The 27,592-nt window shown below is 38.6% G+C and overlaps 2 protein-coding genes across 2 annotated transcripts; both read left to right on the plus strand.

The window, feature by feature from the left end:
- The first annotated feature begins 658 nt into the window (after positions 1-658).
- On the plus strand, positions 659-1,846 carry LOC121756794 (glutathione transferase GST 23-like). The gene is made up of 2 exons (XM_042152187.1): positions 659-1,004; positions 1,380-1,846. Exons 1-2 carry the CDS (start codon positions 681-683, stop codon positions 1,734-1,736), a joined length of 681 nt encoding a protein of 226 aa, XP_042008121.1. The 5' UTR covers positions 659-680; the 3' UTR covers positions 1,737-1,846.
- Positions 1,847-6,390: 4,544 nt separating this feature from the next.
- On the plus strand, positions 6,391-26,386 carry LOC121757215 (auxin transport protein BIG-like). The gene is made up of 14 exons (XM_042152728.1): positions 6,391-6,819; positions 6,918-7,024; positions 8,022-8,187; positions 8,263-14,318; positions 15,986-16,603; positions 16,704-16,884; positions 17,172-17,406; positions 17,487-22,031; positions 22,162-22,384; positions 22,694-23,098; positions 23,237-23,380; positions 23,639-24,664; positions 24,884-25,384; positions 25,498-26,386. The coding sequence occupies exons 1-14, from the start codon at positions 6,546-6,548 to the stop codon at positions 26,212-26,214; spliced, it is 15,198 nt and encodes a 5,065-aa protein (XP_042008662.1). The 5' UTR covers positions 6,391-6,545; the 3' UTR covers positions 26,215-26,386.
- The last annotated feature ends 1,206 nt before the right edge of the window (positions 26,387-27,592 follow it).

Genomic DNA, 27,592 nt, shown 5'->3' on the forward strand with positions numbered 1-27,592 from the left:
AATGAGTTAGAAAAACTTAGAGATATGGAAAGTTTTGGTAAAGTATGGAAGAGAGATTGAAAGAAAACATAATCGTGGTATTGTTAGTAATGAATATAGCTCACGTCATAAGAGAGAAATATTTTACCAAAAATGGAATATGATTATTTTTATAAGACGAACCAAAAAAAACTATTTTTATAGGAGGGAGTAAGTAGCAAATAAACTAGTAATATAAGAACTTAAATATGTACTAAACTATGCTCTTAATTATAAATAAATTTCAACAAAATTATAAATCAACTTTATTCAATTATCGCCATTAATATCCATTACTACTGCTTTTCTTAACTCTGAATATTCAAATTTAGAATTACAATTCAAAGTATTAGTTCTATAATTTTCAGAATACTTAAAAGTTTAGCACATCAAAATTTTCATATCTATTGTAGTTTCCTGTTGCTCATTTTCTTCTAATGTGGACAAAAATTGGAGAGAATGGAATTTCGTGATTAGGCAATAAGTAATTGGTTCAGTGCTAACTCTCGACATGTTTGATTATACATGTGTGGCGAAGAAAATATCACGCGTCGCCCAATCAACAAGTTGCACAAATATCAAGGAATAGTCCTCTTCATTTTTCACTAGAGATCAACATCTCCACTTGTATAAATTCATTAATTTGGTTTCTTACCTCTTTAATGGAAGAAAAACCAAACAAACTGAGGCTGTATGGAACTGAGGCAAGCCCTTTTGTTCGTAGAGTAATATGGGCTCTCAAACTCAAAGGTGTTGAGTATGACTTCGTCCAAGAAGATCTTTCCAACAAGAGTCCTTCCCTTCTGCACTACAATCCCATCCACAAGACGGTTCCGGTGCTCGTCCACGCCGGAAAGCCCATCACTGAGTCGGCTGTGATACTCGAATACATCGAGGAAACATGGCGTGACCCCACACCCTTGCTCCCCGAGCATCATTATGAGAGAGCCATGGCTCGTTTCTGGATCGCCTATGGAGATCAAAAGGTAAATCGGGCTCCACGCATATTCTCCTCTCACTACAAAAAAAACTTACTAAGGACACAAAAATTTAAACGCAATTACTAGCGTCTGAATTTTTTTTAAAATAATCAAAACTTAGAACGCAAAAGAAAGCGTCACTGAGTTGATGGCAAATTCTCTTAATTTAATCTGTGTCCCCCAATTTTAACTGAGACAATAACAATAAGGACATTTTATGAAGCGTTGGTGGTATAATCTGACACACAAATTAGCGTCTTTAATAGCATTAAAAAATGTCCTTAGTCGTTCTTTTTGTTCTTTTTATTGTAGTGTCTCTTTTCTTGTTTAGGTTTGGAGTGAAGTGATATGTTGTCATCTCTTTCGTGATCATGCACGCAGTATCACCACGTATTTCACAGCTTCCTTGCGTGCTCGGAGGAGGGTAAAGAGAAGGCGGTGAAAGACCTGCTGGAAATGTTGAAGGTCGTTCAAGACGAGGCATTAGGAGATCAAAAGTTCTTTGGTGGTAACACACTTAGTTTGGTGGACTTGTGTTACGGTTGGCTTACCTCGTTGAAGTATGTGGAACAAGTCGTGGGCGTGCGGGTGCTGGAGCCAACGACGCTTCCAAGGCTGCACCGGTGGATGCAGGATTTCAAGGAAGAGCCTGTGATCAAGGAGAATCTTCCAGACCTGGAGGCGAAGTTACCGGAGCTCGAAACCTTAAGGAAGCATCTTGTGTCGACGAACAAGTGATGGGAGTCACAACTTCTTTGTATCGTTTTCTAGTATAATTCTCAACTCTTGCTCAAGGTCTTCTACATACCTTTTATTTTGACAATAAACTCCACTTAGATTAAAAAAAACACTAAACATTCTTCATATGAACAAGTGTTGCTCCCAAAATCAATTTTAATTATTTTGTGATATTGAGGGAAAAAAACATTCATTACAAATTGCAAACTATACATTCTAAAAAATGATCTTTGCCGGCAACGACCAAAGTCGCCATCTAAAACAAGACACCTAATGTGAACTTATCATAGTGAATATATAAATATTTAGTCACTGTAACCACATTTTACACACTACACGCACTTCATACACTACACATACCATATACACAAAATACACATATTGCACACAAAATAAACACACAACATACACTATACACAAAATACATACATTGTACACACATTACACACACTTACTTACACGAAATATACACACTACACACACACTTCACACAAACTAAAATTTCAAATTTAGTTAAGTTTTTCAATTTTTCGGTTTGATTCAGTTTAAACTTTTGAAAATTTTCAATTTTTCGATTCGGTTCGGTTTGGATCGAAAAAAAATTCAAAAATAGGATGCTTGAAATGTGTGAAATGTGAGTAGGGTTTGTAGTGTGTGTGAAATTTATGTAGTGTGTAGTGTGTGAAATGTGTGTAATGTATGAAATGTGTGTAGTGTGTGAAATGTGTGTGTAGAGTGTGAAGTGTGTGTAGTGTGTATAGTGTGTGAAATGTGTGTAGTGTTTGTAGTGTGTGTAGTGTTTGAAGTGTGTGAAGTGTGTGAATTGTGTTTAGTGTGTGAAATGTGTGTAGTGTATGTAGTGTGTGAAGTGTGTAGTATGTGAAATGTGTTTAGTGTGTGAAATATGTGTAGTGTATGTAGTGTGTGAAGTGTGTAGTGTGTGAAGTTTGTGTAGTGTATGTAGTGTGTGAAGTGTGTAGTGTGTGAAGTTTGTGAAGTGTGTGAAATTTGTTTAGTGTGTGAAATGTGCGAAGTGTGTGTAGTGTGTGAAATGTGTGTTGCGGATATATAATAGTGAAATTTTATGACTATTTGGATTTTGGAATTACAATTTTCTACTTTTGATATGTAATTCAAATTGTGGAATTGGAAGAAAATCCAAATATTTTTGTGATACCGAACATCAGATTTGGAATTGGAGGCTCTTCCAAGCCCTCAATTCTATGGTACTGAACACACCCTGACTAACATTACATTCGACTTGGATTAAATAAAGGGTTTTAATTATATTAGTGAGAGTCCAACGAAGATCTCTGACCTAGCCCATTATAATAACTCTGTAAAGAGAAGACTAGATGTGAGTGATATGCTTAATTTTTGCATAAGTTTATAGATGAGATTTGATTATAAGTATTCATATTTGACCAAGAATTGGTGTGATTATATCTTGTTTTCAACTATTTTGGTATTTTGACTATTTTGCGCGAGATGTGTAGAAAATGAGCTTAAATAGGTGAAAATGGGACGAGAAGATGTATGAGACAAAATGGAGCATAAAACAGCCCCGACGACTCATTGGGAATGCACGGGAGTCCAGAGCCTCGCCAGCGACTCGCTGGGATGACCGCCGACTTTAAACATGAGTAGCTAAACCACCTTTGGGGAGTTTTTAGTGAAGACTATTATGAACATGTTTTGATATATTGAATTAAAGTTTTTTCTAGCTATTGTGATTATTTTGATTGGTCTTGTGCTTTTATCGTTATTTTGTCTGACCAATTTTAGAACTTTGATCGTTAGCTAAATCAATAGAGAGAGAGAGAGAGATAGGTTTCCATGGTAAAGGGAACAATCAACACTTGATTACCTGTACTCGAGAGATGGATACCTTAGTGTGGTCTTGGGTTTGAGGAGCTATATGAGTTAGATTCGAAGTATTGAAATCAGACTTTGATATTAGAATTTAATAAATTGAGTAGGTGCACTCGAGAGAGCTAGTCCATTGTGGCAACTTTCTTAATAGAGCGAACTACGCAAATAGTCTCTGAACTATGCGTTTTGCACGCAAATGGTACCTAAACTTAAAAATATCGTGGGTAGTCCCTAAACTAAGGTGTAATCACATTTATGATACCTTTCATTATTCATCACAATTTTACACCCAAAATGCCTCCAAGGCATGAAAGACATTTTTGAAATTTCATATCTAGGTACTGGATTAGATATTTTCTTTATCTATTTCTCTAGTACAAAATATGATATTTTCTTATAGTTTGAGTACCTAAAATAATATTATTCACTTAATTTTTTCAATCATTTTAAGGAAGTTAATTAAAATAAAAAATAATTAAATTTTTATAAATAGCCCTACCATACCATATAATTTAATGATATGGGACGTTAATATTAGACGCTGGGACGTTAATATTGGACGCCTAATTATAAATATATTTAAGAATTTTTATAATTAATATATTAAAATTAATATATTTAACGTCTAATTATATTACTCCCTCCGTCCCACCTCAAGTGATCAACTTTCCATTTTGGGTCCATTTTGGGTTGTCCCATCTCAAGTGATTGATTTCCTTTTTCGCTAAAAAAAACTTCAACCATCTATTACTTTATTCCTTCTCTCTTACTTTATTCTCTCTTTCTTATTTTATTCTCTCTCTATCTCTCTTACTTTTTCCTCTCTCATACTTTACTCGCTCCACTTTAACTCGATACATATCATTTTCTTAATTCCCGAGCTGAAAAGAAATCCATCACATGAGATGGGACAGATGAAGTATAATTTAACGTCTAATTATAGATATATTAATTTTTATAATTAATATAATTTTAAAAATTAATATAATTAAGAATTTCATACTATTTTTTATTTTAATTTTTTACTTTCTAAAAGTGATTTAAAAAGTGAGGTGAATAATATCATTTTAGGTACTCAAACTATAAGAAACTATCATATTCAGTACTAGAGAAAGAGATAAAGAACATATCAAACTATAAGAAAATACCATATTCAGTACTAGAGAAAGAGATATAGAAAATATCAAATCCAGTATCTAGATATGAAAGTCCAAAAATGTCCTTCATACCTTAGGGGCATTTTGGGTGTAAAATTGTAATGAATAGTGATAAAGTACCATAAATGTGATTACATATTAGTTCAGGGACTACCTACAATATTTTTAAAGTTTAGGTACCATTTGCATGCAAAACGCATAGTTCAGGGACCATTTGCGTAGTTCACTCTTCTTAATAATCATATAGACACATAATTGTAAAGGTTCTACTAGATTAATCATTACTATGTGGTAGTAGTTTGATCATGAAATTCTACAATTTCCTCTGTATTTTCTAAACCAAAAATATTCTTTCCGTTTGTTTTATTTTATTTTTGCTTTAATTAATTAGCAGTTAGGATCTAGTAAACTCCTAACCTTTTGATAGTTTGGACAGTGAAGGATAATATTTTGATGTACTCAGGTAGCTAATTAAGATCCATGGATACGATACACTTGCTTGCTGATACTACATAACTCATGCACTTGCGAGATAATTATTTGCTAAAATAAAGGCAAACCAGAGATACAAAAGAGGATGTATAATTTTAGACACCCTAGTCTCCAAGCCATAAATTTTTGCCTCCTATACATGGATCAAAAACTTGGCTTCCCGATATAAGCCATATATCTGTCTATTTCTAGATCAAGTCTTGATAAAAGCCAGAATTCTGTCTGTGTTTAGATCAAGTCTTATAATTTTTGATAAGCTTTGTCTACACTAAGATTAGACTTTGAGTTGGAGTATAGGTCAGAACATCTGTGGTTAGTAGGGTTTAGGGTTAGTACAACCATAACACTTGGAGACATAGTGAGCTATTTACGATTCTTTATAGAACAAACTCTAAGATTTATATCTGTAAGATTCGTGTTATAGGATTTAATTTTAAACGTGTTTCTCATTCAATCTGAGCTTAAAACACGAATCAAATTAATTCATATAATTACCTAAATAAATTCTATCATGCAATCTGAGCTTAAAACATGAATCAAATTAATTCATATAATTACCTAAATAAATTCTATGCTGCGAATTTATTTATTATTGCAATAAACTTGTTCATGTTTTTTGATTAATAAATGTCGTTGTTTTGACGCCTCATATAGTTAATTATGATGCCAAATAGGATTAAATGTGAGACGTCGATTCTAACGATTGTCCGAATGTTTCGTCGTGAGAAATCGACACATTATACTGATAACTTGTTTACTTTGTTAGTTATGCCAAGAAAAGAAGTTTTCACTGGTTTTTACACGTGTTTAAATTTCAATGGATCTTAGAAACAACTCCAGGCATGAAAATTTGTCCTATATTAATCCACAATTAGCATTTGTTATAATTAAAGTAAGTTTATATGCTCCAAACATAGTCATAAAATCTATTCATATTAACCCAACCCTGATTATTTATTTTGATCAAGTTTAAAGTTTAGAGAAAATACCTTTTTTTGTTGTTGGAAGTTAGATGATTTATCCTACCAATGGTTTTCCATAGAAGAGGAAAACATAAAAAAAGGAGATGACGCTGTGAAATAAATTCAAAAGAAATAGCTTGGTGACTAAGCTAATTGACTGAATCAGTTTCCAACTAAATCCATATACCACAACAATTTTTCTCGGTGCTTCCTTTCGTGAATACTCTTCTCTTCTCACTCTCAAATTTCAATCGCGAGAGCTGCTTTCTGCTCTCCGATCAATTCCCTTAAATGACCTTTTGCTGATCGCGCACCGCCGGAGTGTTATGGCGGAGGAGATCGCTGCTCTCGTCGCCGCTCTTTCGTCCGACGATTTCTCTCAAAAGCTCCGCTCCGATGCGTCGGCGCCCCTGCTCCGAGTAGGGTTCCAGAAACTCTATTCAATCCTCAGGCAGTCCGTGAGGCCGGTGGATTTCGATTCCGGCGGCGATGGTGGTAAAGGTGACTGTAAGTTAGGGTTGGAGGTCTGGGACCAAACTCGAATTCACGCTTTGGCGTGTGTCTCAATTGCTGTTGTTAAAGCAATCCGATCTCTGTCTGGTATGTCTTTTGCTAGTTATTACTTTTGCTATGTGTTTATTGATTTCGGTCAAATGAGTGATGATGCGCTGTGGTTGTGGTTTTGTTGTATGCGGCAGTTGAGCAAGTAGAGCCTGTGGTTGTGGCGGTGGTCCAGCAGTCGATTGAATTCGCGCTGTGTTATTTGGAGAAATGGATTGGGAAATGTGACGATTCAGGTCTTCAGGTTTTCTTCGCTACTTATCTAAGAAACGGATTTGCTTCAACTTTTCTTCTTATTTGATTCCTATTTTTATTGTTTTATTTTGATCAAGGCGAATGAATACATTGTACTACTCCTGGTAGATCGCAAGGGCTATTCAGTACTATAATATGTTTCTGATTGATTATAGTCGCTTTTGGCTATAGGTTCTCCTATGTAGCAGTCCATTATAATTACTTGCTATGACTATGCCCCCATTCGCAATTGCATTTGTCAGTCTTTTGTCTGCTTACTCTGTTATGATTTTTACGGGGGTGCTTGAAATTTTGTATCTCGAACTAGTGAATGGTTTCAATAGATGTGTGTTTTGGGTGAAGTCTATGCATAGAAGTGCTGTTTCCTGATCCTTAGTTGCTAAAAAGTAGTAGATGTTCGAATTCTTTAGCTCACTTCAAATACGAATCTATAGAGGTTCTATGAATGTCATTTTCTGTGTTTTTCTCCACTGGTCATAACTTTCTTGGCTGGCCTGAGATCAACTCAATGGTTTTCTCATTAGGATAAACTATGTATAGTAAATTTTAAACATTTAGGCTGCTGTTGTTGATTCAAAGGAGGAATTCTTTGTAGAACTATTATTTCCTTTTTTCTTAGTAATATTGATTTAAGGCTTCTTGCATTGTATTGAAGGCAAAGGTATGTGGTTCGGTTGAATGTACTGGAGGATCAAAATACCACTCCAGCAAGTTGTCTGCTCTCACTTTCATTGTTGTGAACAATTTAAGATTCTCCTCCGAGGAATTTTTACAGAAATGGAATAATATCCCACAACATCTCATTCGCTTGCTTTTCCCAATTGTACTTTTTAGCCAATTGTTTATTTATTTTTTGTTTGTAGAAATATTCATTTATCATCCATTTATGTCTTTGGTTGGATTGATAGTGAGCGTGCTCTCATGCGGCTACATCCTTTTATGTCACATTATCCTTGTGCTTTGTCTTACTTATGTCCCTCTTCCAGAACACAATGCTACAACTGTTAGAGTTATTGCTTGTTGATGGGATGCATAAGGAATTGGACATTTCTCTGTCATGTCCAACGAGCGTTCCTGTGGAGTTGTTGCCTACTTCTGTTGATAAAGATGATGCTGTTTTCTGGCAGGACAATGTTAAGTGTATGCTTCAAGGTAATGTTTCATAGTATGTCAGCCTTATTCTCTTTCACTGCCTTATTTGACTTGTTATTTTCCCCTTTCTTAAAGGGTCCATTTGCTCTCTGGAAAAAGAAGCAGACAATGATCTGTTGATACAATTCATTTCTGAGTCAATACAAGTTGATCTTGTGAATCCAGCTGGACAGTCTCAGCCCTCCAATGCCAATAAGTTGACAACTCTTTCGCAGCATTGGGCTGTTATTCATCTAAGATGCAATCATCGTCTTATCTTACTCTGCAAGGAAGTTGTAGAACTTCCAGTGTCATCTGATGAAAAACAGACCGGTCTAAATCTGCGGAGAAAATTTTCAACTTGTCTAAGGATACTGAAGTTGCTGGGAAGTGTTGCTAAGAGTCATCCGATTTTTGATTCTGATTATCTTCTGTTGCATTCAGCTGCTTCCTTCATCGATATATTGCCTACCTTGTTCAGAACTGGTTTTGAGTTCGTAAATGGCAACGCTGTTGTTGAAAGTAGTTATGAAAGTCTCGCTACCCACATATTGGAAGAATTTCTTCAAGTAATGCAAGCAACTGTCTGTAAGAATTTTGTGTTCCAGAATATTCAAGCATGTGTGGCAGCTTCTGTTTTGCAGAATTTGGGTTGTGATGTTTGGAGGTTTGATAAATCTTTGCCCAGCCATAAGCCCCCCCTGGCTTACTTTCCTAGGGTGGTTATTTTTGTTCTAAAACTCATTTCAGATATTAAGGATCAGGCTCTTCATTTCATAGAGTTATATGATGTTAATAGGGGGTTTATAGACAATCCTTCAGAACTCAATTCTCCTTCATGCCATGTCTGGTCTGAGAAAGTAATCTTGTTGAAAAAACATGCCGTGTTGGACTTATTTGAAATAATATTTCCGCCATCTGTTCAATGGCTGGACAATATGATGCATCTTCTTTTCTTCCTTCATTCTGAGGGCTCAAAAGTGAAGTCAATACTGGAAAGATCATGTTCCAGTGGGACGAGAGCTTCTGTCACATGTGAAGTGGAAAGTGTTGCTTGTCATGAAGACGAAGCCCTTTTTGGTGATCTTTTTTCTGAGGGTGGTCGGTCTGTTGGTTCTTCTGATGTTTGTGAGCAGTCAAATGCTACACCCTGTTCTGTACCCAGTTTCAGCAACATGCCATTTCAAGCAGCAACTGATTTGCTAAGTTTTCTCAAAGCTTGTGTGTTTTCAACTCAATCACTTCTACCAATGTATCAACATGCGAGCAAAAAGCTTGATGGCAACCATATTGATATTTTGCTGTCAATACTCAATTGTCTGGGTTATAATCCTGAAGAAAGGAGTTCTGATAGTAATCTAACTCTGCATGAAGAAAAGAAGTTCGGCACTTTACAATTGTATTGCTTTGAACTGTTGCAGAAACTCGTGCTGCTTCGAGCTTTCCCTGAATCTCTTGAGGAGTCAGTTGTCGACAAAATACTGACAGTTGAGAATGGTGCCCATCTTTACAACGATCTGATGCTAGCTTTGCTTGCCCACATACTTGTTTGTCGAGAGGGTTCTGCTGGTTCGAGATTAAGAACCAAAATCTACCAGCTGTTTTTCAAATTTATTCATGTAAAGGCAACAACAATTTGCTCAACAAGCTCTGATTTGAAGGAAATTGTTGAAACTCTGCCTTCTCTATTTCACATTGAGATTATATTGATGGCTTTTCATTTGTCATCTGATGAGGAAAAGGGTGTATTGGCAAATCAAATACTTTTGTTATTTAAAGCCATTGATATTCCCTCCATGACTTCTGATAGTATGCAGTTGTCATGCTGGGCATTGCTGATATCAAGGCTGGTTTTGGTACTGCGTCATATGATGTATCACCCGTGTGCTTGTCCATCATTACTGCTATTGGACTTCAGAACTAGATTGAGGGAATCCTCCAAGTTAAGCACACCTGGTTCGGCTAACTATTTGTCATCCTGGCCAGCCACTGCACTGGAGGATATAATGAATTCCAGTGGAACTCAAGCAAACATGACTTTGCTGAATCAGTTAATTGATATAACTCCCCTTCCGGCTTCTCTGTGTAGAGATTTTCCAACAGTGGATCGCTTAGGTTTGAGTTGGGAGGATGCAGTTGTCACTTTGTCACAGATTCTTAGACTTTGGAATGGTAAAAAGGCTGCCAGTGCTGATGAGCTTATTCTTGAACGGTATCTTTTTGTGCTTTGCTGGGATATTCCAACCGAGGGATTGTCTTTGAAACATATTCAAGTTCCAGTTAGTGGTGTCAATGATCTCGATGTCTTAGATATGAAGAACTTTCATTATACCACCCATTGTGTATTAGGTCAATCCCACCCTAGCAATGACAACAGCACCAACCCAGGTTTTCTGTTAAATTTGCTTCAACAATTGCACGGTTCACTTATGCGGGATGATTTCGAGGAACTCAGTTGGGACTTCTTCAGGACAGGATCCTGGCTTTCTTTTGTACTATCCTTACTTTGTACTGGAACCAAGGGACACAACAATGTAAATTCACACCAGCTAGAGATGGTTAACCAACCAGATATCAATGTTATGGATGCTGAGTTTCTTGGGCTAACAAAAGAACTTGTCTACAACTCTTTCACTGCTGATCAAATTGTGATGCTGTTCAAAGTATTGGCATCTTTACTAAAGAGATACTTGTGTATTTATCAGAGGGCTTTAGCTTCAGTGTTCAAAAATGGGCTTCACTTTGCTGACAAGTTTTTCCCTCTTCTACTTCTTGATTATGATGATTTAGATAACAGCACGCAGGATGAAGTTCTCATAAAGATGGGTATCAAACCATGCCTTCTTGGCTCTCTCTATGAGCTTCCCTCAAGGTTAAGCAAAATTGTTGAAAAACTTTCTCTGGCTGTTCGGTCTAAAATTTTCTGGGAAGGTGCGCTCCATGGATTTCCCCTTCATCTTCAACTTTCAACCGAAATTTTGTCCTCATGTATCCTTAACATGAAAGGAATTGTTGTTAGTATAGACGGACTTCTTGATATAGAAGTTTCTAGAGGAACTAATTTGGAGGAAAATGAGCTGATCATTGAAATTCTTGAATCAGTCTTGTCAATGAAGTGTGACAAGGTCTTTGAAAGTCTTGAGGGTAAATTTGATCACATTTGCCAAAGCTTGAAAATGGGTCCTGATGCTCCGGATTGCATCAGTTTATTTATTATGAAGCGCATGGAAGAATTTCTGCAGAGTATCAATAAAGAAAAAGATGTTGATAGAAGTATTCATAAATACATAGTGGTGAAGATGGTTGATATGGCCAACAGCCTAAAGGGGGATCCTTCAAGAATCAGTATTTTCAAAAAATTTCTCTCTATGCAGGATAGTTCTGAAAATAAGAACTTCCAGGAGTCCCAACGTGGAGATATATTGGTTCTGTTTGATGCTCTAGATTACTGCCTTTCTGAATCTGTAAATATGAGGGTACTCAACTTCTTTACAGATATTTTGTCTGATGAATACCCTGAAGTTAAAGTGAAGTTGCAGATGAAGTTCATTGGCATGGATTTGATCTCTCTGTCGAAGTGGCTGGAGATGAGGTTACTGGGATCTCTTGCAGAAATACCGAGTGTTAACGGTACGAAAGGAGGTTCAGTTTCTTTAAGAGAATCAACAATGAACTTTCTTACAATGCTTGTGACGCCCACTAGTGAATCCCAGTTGCAGGAACTGCAGATCCATCTACATCAAGCGTTGCTAATTCCTTTGGAGAGTGCATTTTTGCTATTTGATTTCAATATAGCAAAAAGTTATTACAATTTTATCATTCAGCTCTCCACAGGGGAATTGTTGATTAAGTCACTGCTGCAGAGAACTATAGAGTTGATGGGGAAACTGGCTGATGATGAGCGCTTGCTTCATGGGCTGAAGTATCTTTTTGGATTCCTTACAATAATTGCCAGTGATTGTGGGTCTCCCAGTTGTACCTTGGATAAGCCCTCTGGGAAAACCCTTTCCAGCTGTAGTTCAGGAATTGGGACTTTGTCTTCTAGAAGTCTTGGTTCAAGGAAAAATGCTGATGATTTGGTTCCATCTGGTAACCGATGCCCAGCATCTGTTGACTGTGATGCAACTTCTGTTGACGACGATGAAGATGATGGGACATCGGATGGTGAGCTAGGTAGCATTGATAAGGATGAGGAGGAGGATAGCAACAGTGAGAGAGCTCTTGCGTCTAAAGTTTGCACCTTCACTTCTAGTGGCAGCAACTTTATGGAACAACATTGGTACTTCTGCTATACGTGTGATCTTACTGTCTCGAAAGGCTGCTGCTCTGTGTGTGCAAAAGTTTGTCATCGTGGTCACCGTATTGTGTACTCCCGCTCTAGTCGTTTTTTCTGCGACTGTGGTGCAGGAGGTGTTCGTGGTAGCAGTTGTCAATGCTTGAAACCTCGAAAATTTACTGGAAGTCATAGTGTACCGGCACGTAGTGCTGGTAACTTACAGTCTTTTCTGTCTCTTACCGAGAACGGTGATCAGATTCCTGATAGTGGTTCAGATGTTGATGAGGATTCATCGATAGACCTGGATTCCTCTACCAGGTTATCTATTCCAATAGAAGTCCAGGACTGGATGCCGCTGCTGCTTGACGAACTGGAGGTTGAACAACGTATTTTAGGGGTTTGTTCATCATTGTTACCTTATATTACTGGAAGGAGAGACTCCAGCACGATGAGAGATAAAAATGTTTCTTTAGGTGAAGAGAAAGTGCTCCTCTACAGCAACGATCTCTTACAATTGAAGAAGGCATATAAAAGCGGTTCATTAGACTTGAAGATAAAAGCTGATTATTCAAATGCGAAGGAGCTCAAATCTCATCTTACAAGTGGATCTCTTGTCAAAACATTACTTAGTGTCAGTGGCCGAGGTCGTCTAGCTGTTGGTGAAGGTGATAAAGTTGCCATATTTGATGTTGGGCAATTAATTGGGCAAGCTACTATTGCTCCTGTGACTGCTGATAAGGCTAATGTGAAACCTCTTTCTAAAAATGTTGTTCGATTTGAGATTGTTCATCTTCTTTTCAATCCACTTGTTGAGAATTACCTGGTCGTAGCAGGATATGAAGATTGTCAGGTCCTTACAGTCAATCATCGAGGTGAGGTGGTTGATCGATTAGCAATTGAGCTTGCTCTACAAGGTGCCTATATCAGACGCGCAGAATGGGTTCCCAGCTCCCAGGTTCAGCTGATGGTGGTCACAAATAGATTTGTTAAAATTTATGATCTCTCTCAGGACAATATCAGTCCTGTACACTATATCACATTGCCTGATGATACAATTGTTGATGCAGTCCTTTTGGTGGCTTCCTATTGTAGAATGTTTCTAATTGTCCTTTCAGAGTCTGGAAACTTGTACAGGTTGGAATTGTCTGCAAAAGCAAATGCTGGTAGCAGGCCCTTAAAGGAAATCATTCAAGTTGAGGGCAGAACCGAAACTAGAAAGGGCTCCTCACTGTATTTTTCACCTACTCACAAATTACTCTTTCTGTCATATCAAGATGGGAGCTCCATAATTGGCCGCCTTAATCCAGATGTAACATCTGTTGTGGAGACGTCTTCCGTGCATGAGAATGACCTTGATGGTAAGCTCCGGCCTGCTGGTTTGCATCGTTGGAAAGAGTTACTGGGTGGCAGTGGGCTATTTGTTTGCTATTCTAATCTGAAATCCAATGGGATTCCTGCTATCTCTTTGGGACAACATGAAGTGCTTGCACAAAATTTGCGGCACACTGGGGGCTCAACTTCTCCTTTGGTTGGGGTTACTGCTTATAGGCCTTTGTCAAAAGACAAAATCCACTGTCTTCTCCTGCACGAGGATGGAAGTCTCCAGATATACTCGCACATCCCAGCTGGGGTGGAGACTGGTGTAAATTTGATGGCGGATAAGGTTAAGAAATTGGGTTCTGGTATTTTGAAAAACAAAGCCTATGGAGGAGCAAAACCAGAATTTTCACTTGATTTCTTTGAGAAAACTGTCTGCATTACACAAGATGTGAAATTTGCTGGTGATACCATCAGGAATAATGATTCCGAGGGGGCAAAACAAACTTTAGCATCTGAAGATGGATTCCTGGAGGGGCCTAACCCTGCTGGATTCAAGGTAATGTTACTTCATTGTTTTCACACAAAATTGCTTATGTTCTCTTCTTACTTCCCTTACCCTAGATAATACTAATATCTTATGTTCATCTATTCATGTCTGCAGTTGTTAGCATAATGCAATTACGTAATAAACTTAGTCCACTCTTTTCAATTGATTTGTATTCATTTCTGACTACCCACTTGCATTTTTGGGACATGGTAAGGGCCATCAAGATGGACTGTACCATTACAATACCTTCTACTAGTATAATTCTGTGTTCATGTTCCTATAAAGAATAAAAATGGTAGTGGATTTACATTTATGTTGTGTAGTTATTTGAACGCATCTGATTTCATAGTATGCTAATGCTTACTCGAATTTCATCCATTGTTGAAGAAGCTGTGCTTTTTTCATTTTTACTCCTTAATAGGGGTGGCACGGTACGGTATACCGCACCGAAAATGTCATACCGCATACCATACCGCAAATTGCGGTATGAGAAAATGTCATACCTATACCTTACCGAATTTTTCGGTATACATTTGCGGTATGAGAAAATGTCATACCTATACCTTACCGAATTTTTCGGTATACCGCGGTATACCGAAAAATTCGGTATGTCAATATTTGAAAACCTTTACCTTACCGACATTGCGGTATACCGTACCGTGTTGCGGTATACCGCAAATCATACTTGTTTGATTTCTAAATAATAAATATATTAAATATTATAATTTTATAAATAATAAAAATATTAAATATATATAATTATTAACGGTATATACTGTAATTGCGGTATAATGCAGTATGATGCGGTATATGCAAAATTCATACCTTTGCCGTACCTTAATCTAACGGTAAGGTATCATATCGTACCGAAAAATGCGGTATACCGAAAATGCGGTATTTTCGGTACGGTAAGTGCGATATTTCGGTATTTCGGTATATTTTGCCAGCTCTACTCCTTAACGTATTTTTGCTTTGATTCCAACACTTAGCATCTCATTTGTCATTTTGTCTTGTTCGACTGTTCATTAACTAGTATAACTATTTCAAAACATATTGATTCCAAGATTATAAAACATGATACATAATCCTAGGTTTTTCTCATTCTCCTCGTTAATTGAGCTTAATTAGGGAATTTTTATTTATTAATGTCCACGTCAAAGCTCAGGAGACTAACAAGCAATGTTGTCAGCGGCGTAGGCCAAAAAAAAAACGGCCACAGGGATATGGCGGTTGTAAATGAATAAATAAAATATTATTCATATAACTATAAAATATGAAGTACAAAATACAAATATTTTGAAAATAATAAAAATATAATATCTCAAAGTTTAGAACAATAATTAAAGCGTAAGGTCATAAATAATTATACAATATGTCTAATACTCCCTCCGTCCACCAAAAATAGTCCCATGGGTGGACGACAAGGGTTTCAAAACAACCCAAGGTGGTTATGGCAGCCGCCACAAAAACGCTAATGGAATTTTAGCCAAAAACCGCCATGGCAGATATTTGACAACATTGCTAACAAGTTGAAAGGGAAGGGGGCACCAGGGTGTTTATTTGTTTTGGTGGTGAACTATGACATGAACGTTTATTTGCACAGCATGGCAACTAGAACTAGTTGTATTGTAGCTTATAATTTCATGTATTTAACTATACCTTTCTTGGTTTTTCAGATAACAGTGTCCAATTCAAATCCTGACATTGTAATGGTTGGTTTTCGCTTGCATGTTGGTAACACATCAGTAAGTCATATTCCTTCTGAAATTACTGTATTTCAGAGAGTGATAAAACTAGATGAAGGAATGCGCTCCTGGTATGATGTTCCCTTCACTGTTGCTGATTCACTTCTGGCTGATGAAGAATTTACAATATCTATTGGCCGGACCTTCAGTGGATCAGCTTTGCCAAGAATAGATTCTTTAGAAGTATATGGCCGAGCGAAAGATGAATTTGGTTGGAAAGAGAAGATGGATGCCATTTTAGATATGGAAGCTCGAGTGCTTGGTGGTAATTCATGGTCCACAGGTTCAGCAAGAAAGTCTCGGGCAATGCAATCTGCTTCCATACAGGAGCAAGTGGTAGCTGATGGCCTTAAACTCCTATCTAGGATCTATATGTCGGGTAAACCTCAGGTATCCCCGAAAAATGAAGACAATCAAGTTGGCAGTAGCCACCTTAAATGTATGCAAGTACTGGAAACAATATTTGAGAGCGATAGGGAGCCTTTATTACACACTGCTGCCAGCCGGGTTCTGCAGGCTGTCTTTCCCAGAAGAGATATCTATTACCAAGTAATTTCTGCTATCTGATGTGATACTTGTGCTCCCAAATTGCTTGTCTATACATGTTTCCCTTGAACAAGAAGTTACTCACTATGGATATTCTGCTCAGGTGAAGGACAACATGCGTCTTAGTGGAGTGGTGAAGTCTACAGCCACACTCTTGTCGAAGTTGGGAATGGGGGAACTTACTGCAGGGTGGATTATCGAGGAGTTTACTGCACAGATGCGAGCAGTTTCTAAGATAGCCCTGCATCGGCGCTCAAACTTGGCAAATTTTCTTGAGAGCAATGGTATTGTTTCTTTTTTTACCTGGCTTTATTTCCCTGGATTGTCACATAGGATGCATGCAATAATTCCGTTGCTAGATTATCTACTGACTGAACTTTCACAAGGTCATTTTAGAATAAGGAGGATATTTTGTTGTGTATGGAGATGATTTTAGTTGCTCAAGGTAACATAAGAAGTATTCCTTGTCAAACTTCTAAGACTAAGCACCTGTAAATTCATGTTTTCCTGATTGTCAGCCCTCTGATGTGTTTGTCATCCCTCTATTATACTCAATGTGCTGATTTTGTAGGTTCTGACGTAGTTGATGCACTTATGCAAGTGCTCTGGGGAATTTTGGATGTGGAGCAGCCAGACACACAAACCATGAACAATATTGTCATATCATCTGTAGAACATATCTATTGTTATGCAGAATGCCTCACATTACACGGAAAAGATTCGGGATTTCCATCTGTAGCCCCTGCTGTTGCTTTGTTGAAAAAGCTTCTTTTCTCTTCAAATGAGGCTGTTCAAACCGCCAGCAGGTACATCATCATCGAAGTTGCGAATTAACTTAACCTTTTTGTACTGCCCATGCAACTTACATTTTCTGCCTCCTTTTCAGCTTGGCTATATCTTCTAGACTGCTTCAGGTCCCTTTTCCAAAGCAGACAATGTTACGAGCTGATGATACAATCGAGAATGCAGCATCTGTTCCCCTTCGTGCGGATACTACAAGTGCTACTAGTGGAACTAATCCGATAATGGTAGAAGAAGATTCTATTACTTCTTCTGTGCAATACTGTTGTGATGGTTGTTCAACCGTTCCTATATTGAGACGCAGATGGCACTGTACTGTTTGTCCTGATTTTGATTTATGTGAAGCATGTTACGAAGTACTAGATGCAGAGAGATTTCCTCCACCACATTCTAGAGATCATCCAATGACAGCAATTCCAATTGAAGTAGAGACATTCAGTGGAGATGGTAATGAAGTTCACCTTTCTTCAGATGATTTAAGTGACACAAATATGTTGCCAGTTGCTGCTGATGTCAACATACAAAATTTAGCTCCATCAATCCATGAGTTGGAGCCTAATGAGTCAGGTGAGTATTCAACGGTTGACCCTGTGACCATTTCTGCATCTAAAAGGGCTGTCAATTCTCTACTTCTTTCTGAGCTCCTTGAACAACTGAAAGGATGGACAGAAAGTACCTCAGGAGTTCAAGCTATTCCTGTGATGCAGCTGTTTTACAGATTGTCATCAGCTATTGGTGGTCCTTTCGTTGATGGTGCGGAGATTGGGGGCTTAAATTTGGAGAAGCTAATAAAGTGGTTCATAGATGAGATGAAAATGGATAAACCATTTGAAGCCCGAACTAGTTCATCTTTTGGGGAAGTGATGATCCTTATATTTATGTTCTTCACCCTTATGCTACGTAACTGGAACCAACCGGGTGGTGATGTAACTCTATCAAAATCTGGTGGAGCAACAGATTCACAGGACAAGACGACCATGCAGATTCTAGCGTCCATGTCATCGTCATGTTCATCAACATCTGATGGACTAGAGAAAACTGACTTCACATCTTGTCTGCATCGAGCATGTAGCTTTCTCAGGCAACAGGATTTTGTTAATTATCTCATGGACATACTGCAGCAGCTTGTACACATATTTAAGTCTCCTTCTGTAAGTGCTGAAACTCAAGGATCAAATACTGGTTCTGGCTGTGGTGCACTATTAACAATCCGAAGAGAGCTCCCTGCTGGTAATTTTTCACCATTCTTCTCAGATTCATATGCCAAATCACACCGTTCAGATATTTTTTCTGACTACCACCGTCTATTGCTGGAGAATACTTTTCGGTTGGTTTACTGTTTAGTTCGACCTGAAAAGCACGACAAGGGTGGGGAGAAAGAGAAGACGCACAAGATTCCTTCTGGTAGGGATTTGAAGCTTGATGCTTATCAGGATGTCCTTTGCAGTTACATCAACAATCCACATACAACTTTTATAAGGAGATATGCTAGGCGGCTGTTTTTGCATGTTTGCGGTAGCAAGACACACTATTATAGTGTACGAGATACCTGGCAATTTTCTACTGAAATCAATAAGCTCAATAAACACATTAGTAAATCTGGTGGGTTTCAGAGCTCCATTTCTTATGAAAGAAGTGTCAAAATGGTGAAGTGCCTTTCAACAATTGCTGAGGTATCTGCAGCCCGACCTAGAAACTGGCAGAAGTATTGCTTGAAGCATGGAGAGGTCTTACCCTTCCTCATGAATGGAGTTTTCTTCTTTGGTGAAGAATGCACTATTCAGTCCCTGAAACTTTTGAATTTGGCATTTTACACTGGAAAGGATATGAATCACTCTTCACAGAAGGCTGAAGGCGGAGACGGAGGAATGAGTTCGAATAAGTTTGGGGGGCAATCAATTGAATCTAAGAAAAAGAAGAAAAGTGAAGAAGGAAGTGAATCTTCATTGGAGAAATCATACATGGATATGGAACAGGCACTGAGCGTCTTTACGGACCGAGGTGATGACTGCCTGAGGCAATTTGTTGACACTTTTCTATTGGAATGGAATTCAAGTACTGTACGTGGGGAAGCCAAGTGTGTTCTTCTTGGTGCCTGGCATCATGGTAAGCAGTTATTCAAGGAGACCATGCTAACGGTTCTCTTGCAAAAAGTAAAATACTTGCCACTATATGGTCAGAACGTCATTGAATATACTGAACTTTTGACTATGTTGCTTGGAAAAACACCAGATAGCACCTTAAAGCAACAAAATGGTGAAATCATAGACAAATCCTTAACCTCTGATGTAATTAAATGCATCTTTGAGACACTTCATTCGCAAAATGAATTTCTGGCAAACCATCCAAATTCACGCATCTACAACACATTGAGTGGTTTGGTTGAATTTGATGGTTATTATCTTGAGAGTGAGCCTTGTGTTGCCTGTAGCTCGCCTGAAGTCCTATATAGTCGAATGAAGCTGGAAAGTCTGAAGTCAGAGACAAAGTTCACAGACAAACGTATCATTGTGAAATGCACAGGTAGCTACACCATTCAGAGTGTCACAATGAATGTTCATGATGCTCGAAAATCAAAATCAGTGAAAGTGCTGAATCTGTACTACAACAATAGACCTGTAGCTGATTTGTCAGAGTTGAAAAACAACTGGTCTTTGTGGAAGAGGGCAAAGATATGCCATCTTGCTTTCAATCAGACAGAACTCAGAGTGGACTTTCCAATTCCTATAACAGCATGTAACTTTATGATTGAGTTGGATTCTTTCTATGAAAATCTTCAAGCATTATCCCTTGAACCTCTGCAATGTCCACGTTGTAGTAGACCTGTGACTGACAAACATGGGATCTGTGGCAACTGCCATGAGAATGCGTATCAATGCAGGCAATGCCGTAATATTAATTATGAGAATCTGGACTCCTTTTTGTGCAATGAGTGTGGTTACAGCAAATATGGTCGCTTTGAGTTCAACTTCATGGCCAAGCCAAGTTTTACTTTCGACAGCATGGAAAATGACGATGATATGAAAAGAGCTGCTATAGAGTCTGAATCAGAAAATGCTCATCGACGGTATCAACAGCTCTTGGGTTTCAAGAAACCATTACTGAAGATTGTCTCAAGCATTGGTGAGAATGAAATGGATTCTCAACAGAAAGATTCTGTGCAGCAAATGATGGTATCTTTGCCCGGACCTTCCTGCAAGATCAACCGTAAGATTGCCCTTCTTGGTGTGCTCTATGGTGAGAAATGCAAAGCAGCCTTTGATTCTGTGAGTAAAAGTGTTCAGACTCTTCAAGGTCTTAGGAGGGTGCTGATGAACTATTTGCACCAGAAGAATTCTGATAATGATGCTGCAGCCTCTAGGTTTGTTGTGCTGAGATCTCCAAATAGTTGTTATGGCTGTGCTAGTACTTTTGTGACCCAGTGCCTCGAGATATTACAAGTTCTCTCAAAACATCCAAGTTCTAAAAAGCAACTTGTTGCTTCTGGCATTCTGCGTGAGTTGTTTGAGAACAACATACACCAGGGCCCAAAAACAGCTAGAGTTCAAGCTAGGGCAGCACTGTGTGCCTTCTCAGAGGGTGATGCCAATGCAGTGGCAGAGTTGAATGGTTTGCTACAGAAGAAAGTTGTTTACTGTCTTGAACACCATCGCTCCATTGATATAGCTCTGACAACACGTGAAGAATTAATGTTGCTTTCTGATGTCTGCTTCTTAGCGGATGAATTCTGGGAGTCAAGATTACGGATAGTCTTCCAGTTGTTATTTAAAGCAATCAAGCTGGGTGCCAAACATCCAGCTATATCTGAGCATGTTATTCTACCTTGCTTGAAGATCATATTGCATGCATGTACACCACCAAAACCTGATGCAGTGGATAAAGAGCCAGGTAGTGGAAAACCAGCTTCACTTTCACATGTGAAAAATGAAAGCTGTTTGTATGAATCTGGCTCCAGTGGAGCTGTCAGTGCGAACCGACCTGTGTCAGAGTCTTCGGAGAAAAATTGGGATGGTTCTTCAAAGACTCAAGACATGCAGTTGCTAAGCTATTCTGAATGGGAAAGGGGCGCATCTTATCTTGATTTTGTAAGGCGGCAGTATAAAGTTTCTCAGGCAGTCAGAGTCAGCCAGAAATCTCGCCCTCAGAGATTTGACTATCTGGCTATGAAATATGGCCTCAGATGGAAGCAACGTTCTTGTAAGGCAGCTCAGAGCGAAATAAAATTGTTTGAACTTGGCTCCTGGGTTACTGAACTTATACTAAGTGCTTGTTCACAATCTATAAGATCTGAGATGTGCTTGTTAGTTAGTCTTCTTTGTGGTCAAAGTTCATCCAGACGGTTTCGGTTGCTGAATTTGCTAATGTCTCTGTTGACGGCTACCCTTTCTGCTGGTGAAAATGCAGCGGAGTATTTTGAGTTGCTCTTTAAAATGATAGAATCAGAGGGTGCTCGTATATTTTTGACTGTTCGAGGATGTTTATCTACCATCTGCAAACTAATCATGAGGGAAGTGAGCAATGTTGAATCCTTGGAGAGAAGCCTCCACATTGATATATCACAAGGGTTTATTCTTCATAAGCTCATAGAGCTCCTTGGAAAATTTTTGGAGGTTCCTAATATTAGATCAAGGTTTGTAAATAGCTTGTTGAGTTTACTTCCAATTCGATATGTATATTTATGTGTGTGTGTGTGTTTGTGGTATGTGTGTGTATGTATACATGTACGTTTGGTAGGTAACATTCTCCTACTTGGCTGTCAGGTTCATACGAGAAAAGTTGTTATCCGATGTTCTTGAGGCGCTGATTGTGATTAGGGGACTAATTGTACAAAAGACTAAACTAATTAGTGATTGTAATCGGCTTCTTAAAGATCTTCTCGACAGTCTTCTGCTTGAGAGCAACGAGAACAAAAGACAGTTTATTCAGGCATGTATTGGTGGCTTGCAGGTTCATGGAGAGGAAAAGAAAGGGCGTACTTCTATGGTATGTAATTGATTTATTTATTCAACCTTTGCTATGAAAATTTGCCGAAACAAACTTTTCTGAATATGGACACTGTAATCTGGTTGCTGCTTTTGCTAATCTTATGTTCCTTCTTCACTGGGTCGATATTGTATCCAAGTCTTTATTTCTATGTTTGGAAGAAAGCTTTTTTTTCACAAAAAGTTGTGCCTGAAAAATTCTATTTTAATTATTGTTTATTAATGCAAGTTCCCTTTTATTCAGTTCATTTCAAAATCATAGATAACTCTGGGATGTAGTTATATTTAACCATAACACTCTATTCCACAGTTTATTCTGGAACAGCTCTGCAACTTGATCTGCCCTACGAAACCAGAGCCAGTATATCTCTTAATACTGAACAAAGCACATACACAGGAGGAATTTATTAGGGGATCAATGACCAAGAATCCATATTCAAGTGCTGAAATTGGTCCTCTGATGCGTGATGTGAAAAATAAGATATGCCACCAGTTGGACCTCCTGGGACTAATAGAAGATGATTATGGCATGGAATTGCTGGTAGCAGGAAACATTATATCTCTTGATTTGAGTGTTGCTCAAGTTTATGAGCAAGTTTGGAAAAAATCAAACAGTCAGACTTTAGCTGCAGCATCTGGGACAGGTTTTTTGTCTGTTAATGCTGCCACAACTACCAGAGACTGTCCTCCAATGACAGTGACTTACCGGCTTCAGGTTTCCTTTACAATCTTCGATGTTTTCTCCTTTTAGCAACTCACCCCATGGTTTATTGACTTGTTATCAAATGGAATCCTTTTTCATTCAATTTTTTCATCAGCCTATTTTGTGTAATGTGTGCTTCAAAATCTACAGGGGTTGGATGGTGAAGCTACAGAGCCCATGATTAAAGAATTGGACGAGGATAGAGAGGAATCTCAAGATTCTGAGGTTGAGTTTGCGATAACTGGTGCTGTACGTGAATCTGGTGGTCTGGAGATTCTCTTGGGCATGGTTCAGGTGCGAATAGTTTTACAATAGAGCTTCCCCACTCCCCTTTTCTCATATCCCCTTTGTGTCTGCACGCGCGCATGTTTGTGTATGCCTTATTTTGTTCTGGCTCCTCTTCTGAAAGAGGGCTGTTGACTAAAACAGGAGGCTTGTGTATTCTAATCTTTAGAGTAGAAGCTTGCAACATTTTATGTTTCAACTCTTTATGGCACTTATCCTCTTTAGCTCCATTTTCTGGATATTCTAATTTTCAATTTACATGGACAGCGTCTGCGAGATGATCTGAAGTCGAACCAAGAGCAGTTAATTGCTGTGCTAAACCTGATAATGCTTTGTTGCAAGACAAGGGATAACAGAAGAAAGTTATTAGGCTTGGGGGCTTTGGTTTTACTGCTTGAAACTGCAAGACGTGCCTTCTCTGTTGATGCTATGGAACCAGCTGAGGGAATTCTGTTAATTGTTGAGAGTCTCACACTGGAAGCAAACGAGAGTGACAACATCAGTGTTACACCAGGAGTGTTTACAGTCTCTAGTGAAGATGCTGGTAGCAGTGAACAAGCTAAGAAAATCGTTCTCATGTTCCTGGAACGGCTATCTCATCCTTCAGGACTTAAGAAATCTAGTAAACAGCAGAGGAATACAGAGATGGTTGCTAGAATCCTGCCATACTTGACTTATGGAGAACCTGCAGCAATGGAAGTTCTAATTCAGCACTTTGAGCCTTATTTACAAAATTGGAGTGAATTTGACCAGCTACAAAAGCAATTTGAAGATAATCCCAAGGACGAGAAGATTGCTCAACAAGCTGCCAAACAGAAATTTGCACTGGAGAATTTCATCAGGGTCTCTGAATCTCTCAAGACTAGCTCATGTGGTGAGAGATTGAAAGATATCATATTGGAGAAAGGGATTACTAGAGTTGCTGTGACACACTTGAAGGTGTGTTTTGCATGTGTAGCACTGGCTGGTTTTAAATCAACTGAGGAATGGGCAGCTGGATTGAAATTACCTTCTGTTCCCTTTATACTCTCTATGCTGAGGGGGTTGTCAATGGGTCACTTGGCTACCCAACGGTGCATAGATGAAGAAGGAGTTTTACCTTTGCTCCATGCTTTAGAGAGTGTTTCAGGTGAAAACGAAATAGGGGCAAAGGCTGAAAACTTGTTGGATACCCTTACCGATAAGGAAGGAAACGAGAATGGATTCTTAGCTGAAAAGGTACGCCAACTAAGACATGCAACCCGTGATGAGATGAGGCGTCTGGCTCTGAAGAAAAGAGAACAGTTACTTCAGGTACATCTCATTTCCTTTGAAATTGGTACAGTGTTATAAGTAATTATCACCATTTCCTATCACGAATGAATCTTGTGGTGGTTCCTATGAAATAAATGTAGCAAATATGAGACGGGAATTTGAAGCTTTAAGATTTGGCAAAAATCACATAATATTAAAACTGTTAAAGCAGTTTTGTTGTTTACTTATGAAGTCTGAACCTATTACTTTATGGTTTAGGGGCTTGGGATGCGGCAAATGACCTCAGATGGTGGTGAGCGAATTGTTGTTTCCCAACCAATTCTTGAGGGTTTTGAAGATGTTGAAGATGAGGAAGATGGGCTAGCTTGCATGGTTTGCCGTGAGGGCTACCGATTGAGACCTACTGATTTGTTGGGTGTCTACACTTACAGTAAGCGCGTGAACTTGGGTGTTGGAACTTCAGGAAGTGCACGTGGTGATTGTGTGTATACAACTGTCAGCCATTTCAACATAATACATTTCCAGTGTCATCAAGAGGCTAAAAGAGCTGATGCTAGCCTAAGAAATCCGAAGAAGGAGTGGGATGGTGCTGCCTTGAGGAACAATGAAACTCTTTGTAATAATTTGTTTCCCCTGAGAGGACCATCTGTTCCAATGGTGCAATACTTGCGCTATGTTGACCAGTACTGGGACTATCTTACTGCATTGGGACGTGCTGAGGGAAGCCGGCTGCGGTTGTTAACATATGACATTGTTTTGGTAGGTTATCATTCCTTTTTACTTTTTTTATTGTGTTGTCACTCTATCTCTTGCTTTCTTTGTCCTTTGGTTTGGTGGAGTTTTAAGTATAACAATGTAAAATGTATCTGCAGATGCTTGCTCGGTTTGCTACTGGCGCATCATTCAGTGCCGATTGTAGAGGTGGTGGAAAGGATAGCAACTCCAAATTTCTACCTTTTATGATACAGATGGCACGGCATCTTTTAGACAACGACTCTTCTCAACAGAATAATCTGGCAAAATCCATTTCGGCGTATCTGTCCTCTGCAATTTCTCCTGGAACACAGCCTTCAAGCGGAACAGAGGAGACTGTCCAATTCATGATGGTCAGCTCACTCCTTTCAGAATCATACGAGTCGTGGTTGCAGCATCGGAGGGCCTTTTTACAGCGTGGAATATATCACGCATACATGCAGCGTCATGGTCGGTCTACACAGCGTAGAGCAGAGTCTGGTGATGGCAGTGGATCTGATGAATTATTTTCCAACATTCAGCCCATGCTTGTGTACATTGGGTTGATTGAGCAGCTCCAGAGATACTTGAAGGTGAGAAAGTCTTCGACGGTCCCAACACAGGGGGCGGGAGGGGAAGACGGAAGCACTTGGGAGGCTGTCATGAAAGAGAGACTACTGAATGTGAGGGATATGGTAGCTTTCTCCAAGGAGCTACTCTCATGGCTGGAGGACATCACCTCAGCCTCCGATCTACAAGAGTCGTTCGACATCATTGGTGCCTTGTCCGACGTTTTAGCTTGTGGATATACGAGATGCGAGGATTTTGTTTATGCTTCCATTAATCTAGGGACATGATAATCCTGCTGTTATTGGTTTCTCTTTTCTATGCCGTTATGTTGAAATTGCAAACGAATGCGTGTATAGTAACATTACATGTGCAAGAAACTAATTTCAAAAAGTTCCAATGTTGATAATGCTGATCTGTACTAATTTATGGCCTAATAAATACCATCGCCTCTGTTTGGAATTTCGCTATCTGTGGTCACTGGTTATAAATGCACCCATGTCTCTCAATCCCTACACTAGCTAATTAAGGCATTTAACGATTCATATTCCACGAACTGTTTTGTGTCCTCTATATCGATGAGGTCCGCCGTTCGCCATTAGGAGTCCAACTTAAGTTCGGCGAGTTTAAGAAATTCGCCGTTCGCCATTAGGAGTTCAATTTAAGTTCGGCGAGTTTAAGAAATATAAAGTAAAGTGAATGAGAAAAGGTAGTGGAATTAATATATTAGTTTTATAATAGAATGTGAGTTGAATGAGTTAGTGGAATGTGGGACTAAAATGATAAAATGGAACTCCTAATGGAACAAGAGAGTATCAATGAATAACTAAATAGTGAAGAAAGATCCATTTGTGAGGCTACTATCACTGTGGCCTTTGATGCATTAGATATTATTGAGCCCACATAATATCTCGGAGAACACATGTCTAGACGGCCAATTGTGAATTAACTCCAGTCAAGAGATCACGACCTATTGAAATTTTTTATTCTTTGAGACTTCCAAAGAACAAGAATTTATATGTCACACCCTTATCTTACAAACTATTGTCGATCAGTCATGTCACGAAAGAAATGAATTATATAATATTGATGCAGCCTCACTTTTGTTGATATTACTGGACGTGGCACTGAACAAAATGGATTATACTATGTGGATGAGATAGCTCAAAAAGGTACACCGATGTTGTTTATGGATTTGCTGACTGAGAGGATTGAATATGGCATCGTAAACCCGTCCATAGGTTATTGTACCCGCATGAGTTGAGTATATTTTATAAAAAATAAATAAGACATTTCCAAAAAATTTCACCAAATTCTAAGCACTCGTTCAAATTCAATGTCAAAAATCAATTCAAATCCTTATGTGTGATAATGGGGGAGAATATGGTAATTCTCACATGAAACAATTCTTTAATGCAAAGGAGTTAGTTCATCAAACTAGTTACTCTTACACGCAAGAATAAAATGGAGTGGCAGAAAAAAAAAATAGAAACTTCTTAAAATGACCATAGCAATGCTCATCGAATCACGGGTCCTAAACAAATATATCTACCTTCTAAACCATCCACCCACAAAAATCTTGAATCTTCAAACTCCTCTCCAAGTACTTTCCACGAAAGCCGAAACACCACTCACCCCAAAGTCATTGGCTACTCCATGTTTATCGAC

Source organism: Salvia splendens, chromosome 12, assembly GCF_004379255.2.
Source record: "Salvia splendens isolate huo1 chromosome 12, SspV2, whole genome shotgun sequence".
Lineage (NCBI taxonomy): Eukaryota > Viridiplantae > Streptophyta > Magnoliopsida > Lamiales > Lamiaceae > Salvia > Salvia splendens.

What these genes read in the sequence shown, in the direction of transcription:
- LOC121756794 (XM_042152187.1), top strand. Translation starts at nt 681, where the DNA reads ATGGAAGAAAAACCAAACAAACTGAGGCTGTATGGAACTGAGGCAAGC. An exon ending in TCGCCTATGGAGATCAAAAG is followed by an intron (nt 1,005 to 1,379) that starts GTAAATCGGGCT and finishes TCATGCACGCAG; the next exon opens with TATCACCACGTATTTCACAG.
- LOC121757215 (XM_042152728.1), top strand. Translation starts at nt 6,546, where the DNA reads ATGGCGGAGGAGATCGCTGCTCTCGTCGCCGCTCTTTCGTCCGACGAT. An exon ending in GCTGTTCAAACCGCCAGCAG is followed by an intron (nt 17,407 to 17,486) that starts GTACATCATCAT and finishes CCTCCTTTTCAG; the next exon opens with CTTGGCTATATCTTCTAGAC. An exon ending in TAACATATGACATTGTTTTG is followed by an intron (nt 25,385 to 25,497) that starts GTAGGTTATCAT and finishes ATGTATCTGCAG; the next exon opens with ATGCTTGCTCGGTTTGCTAC.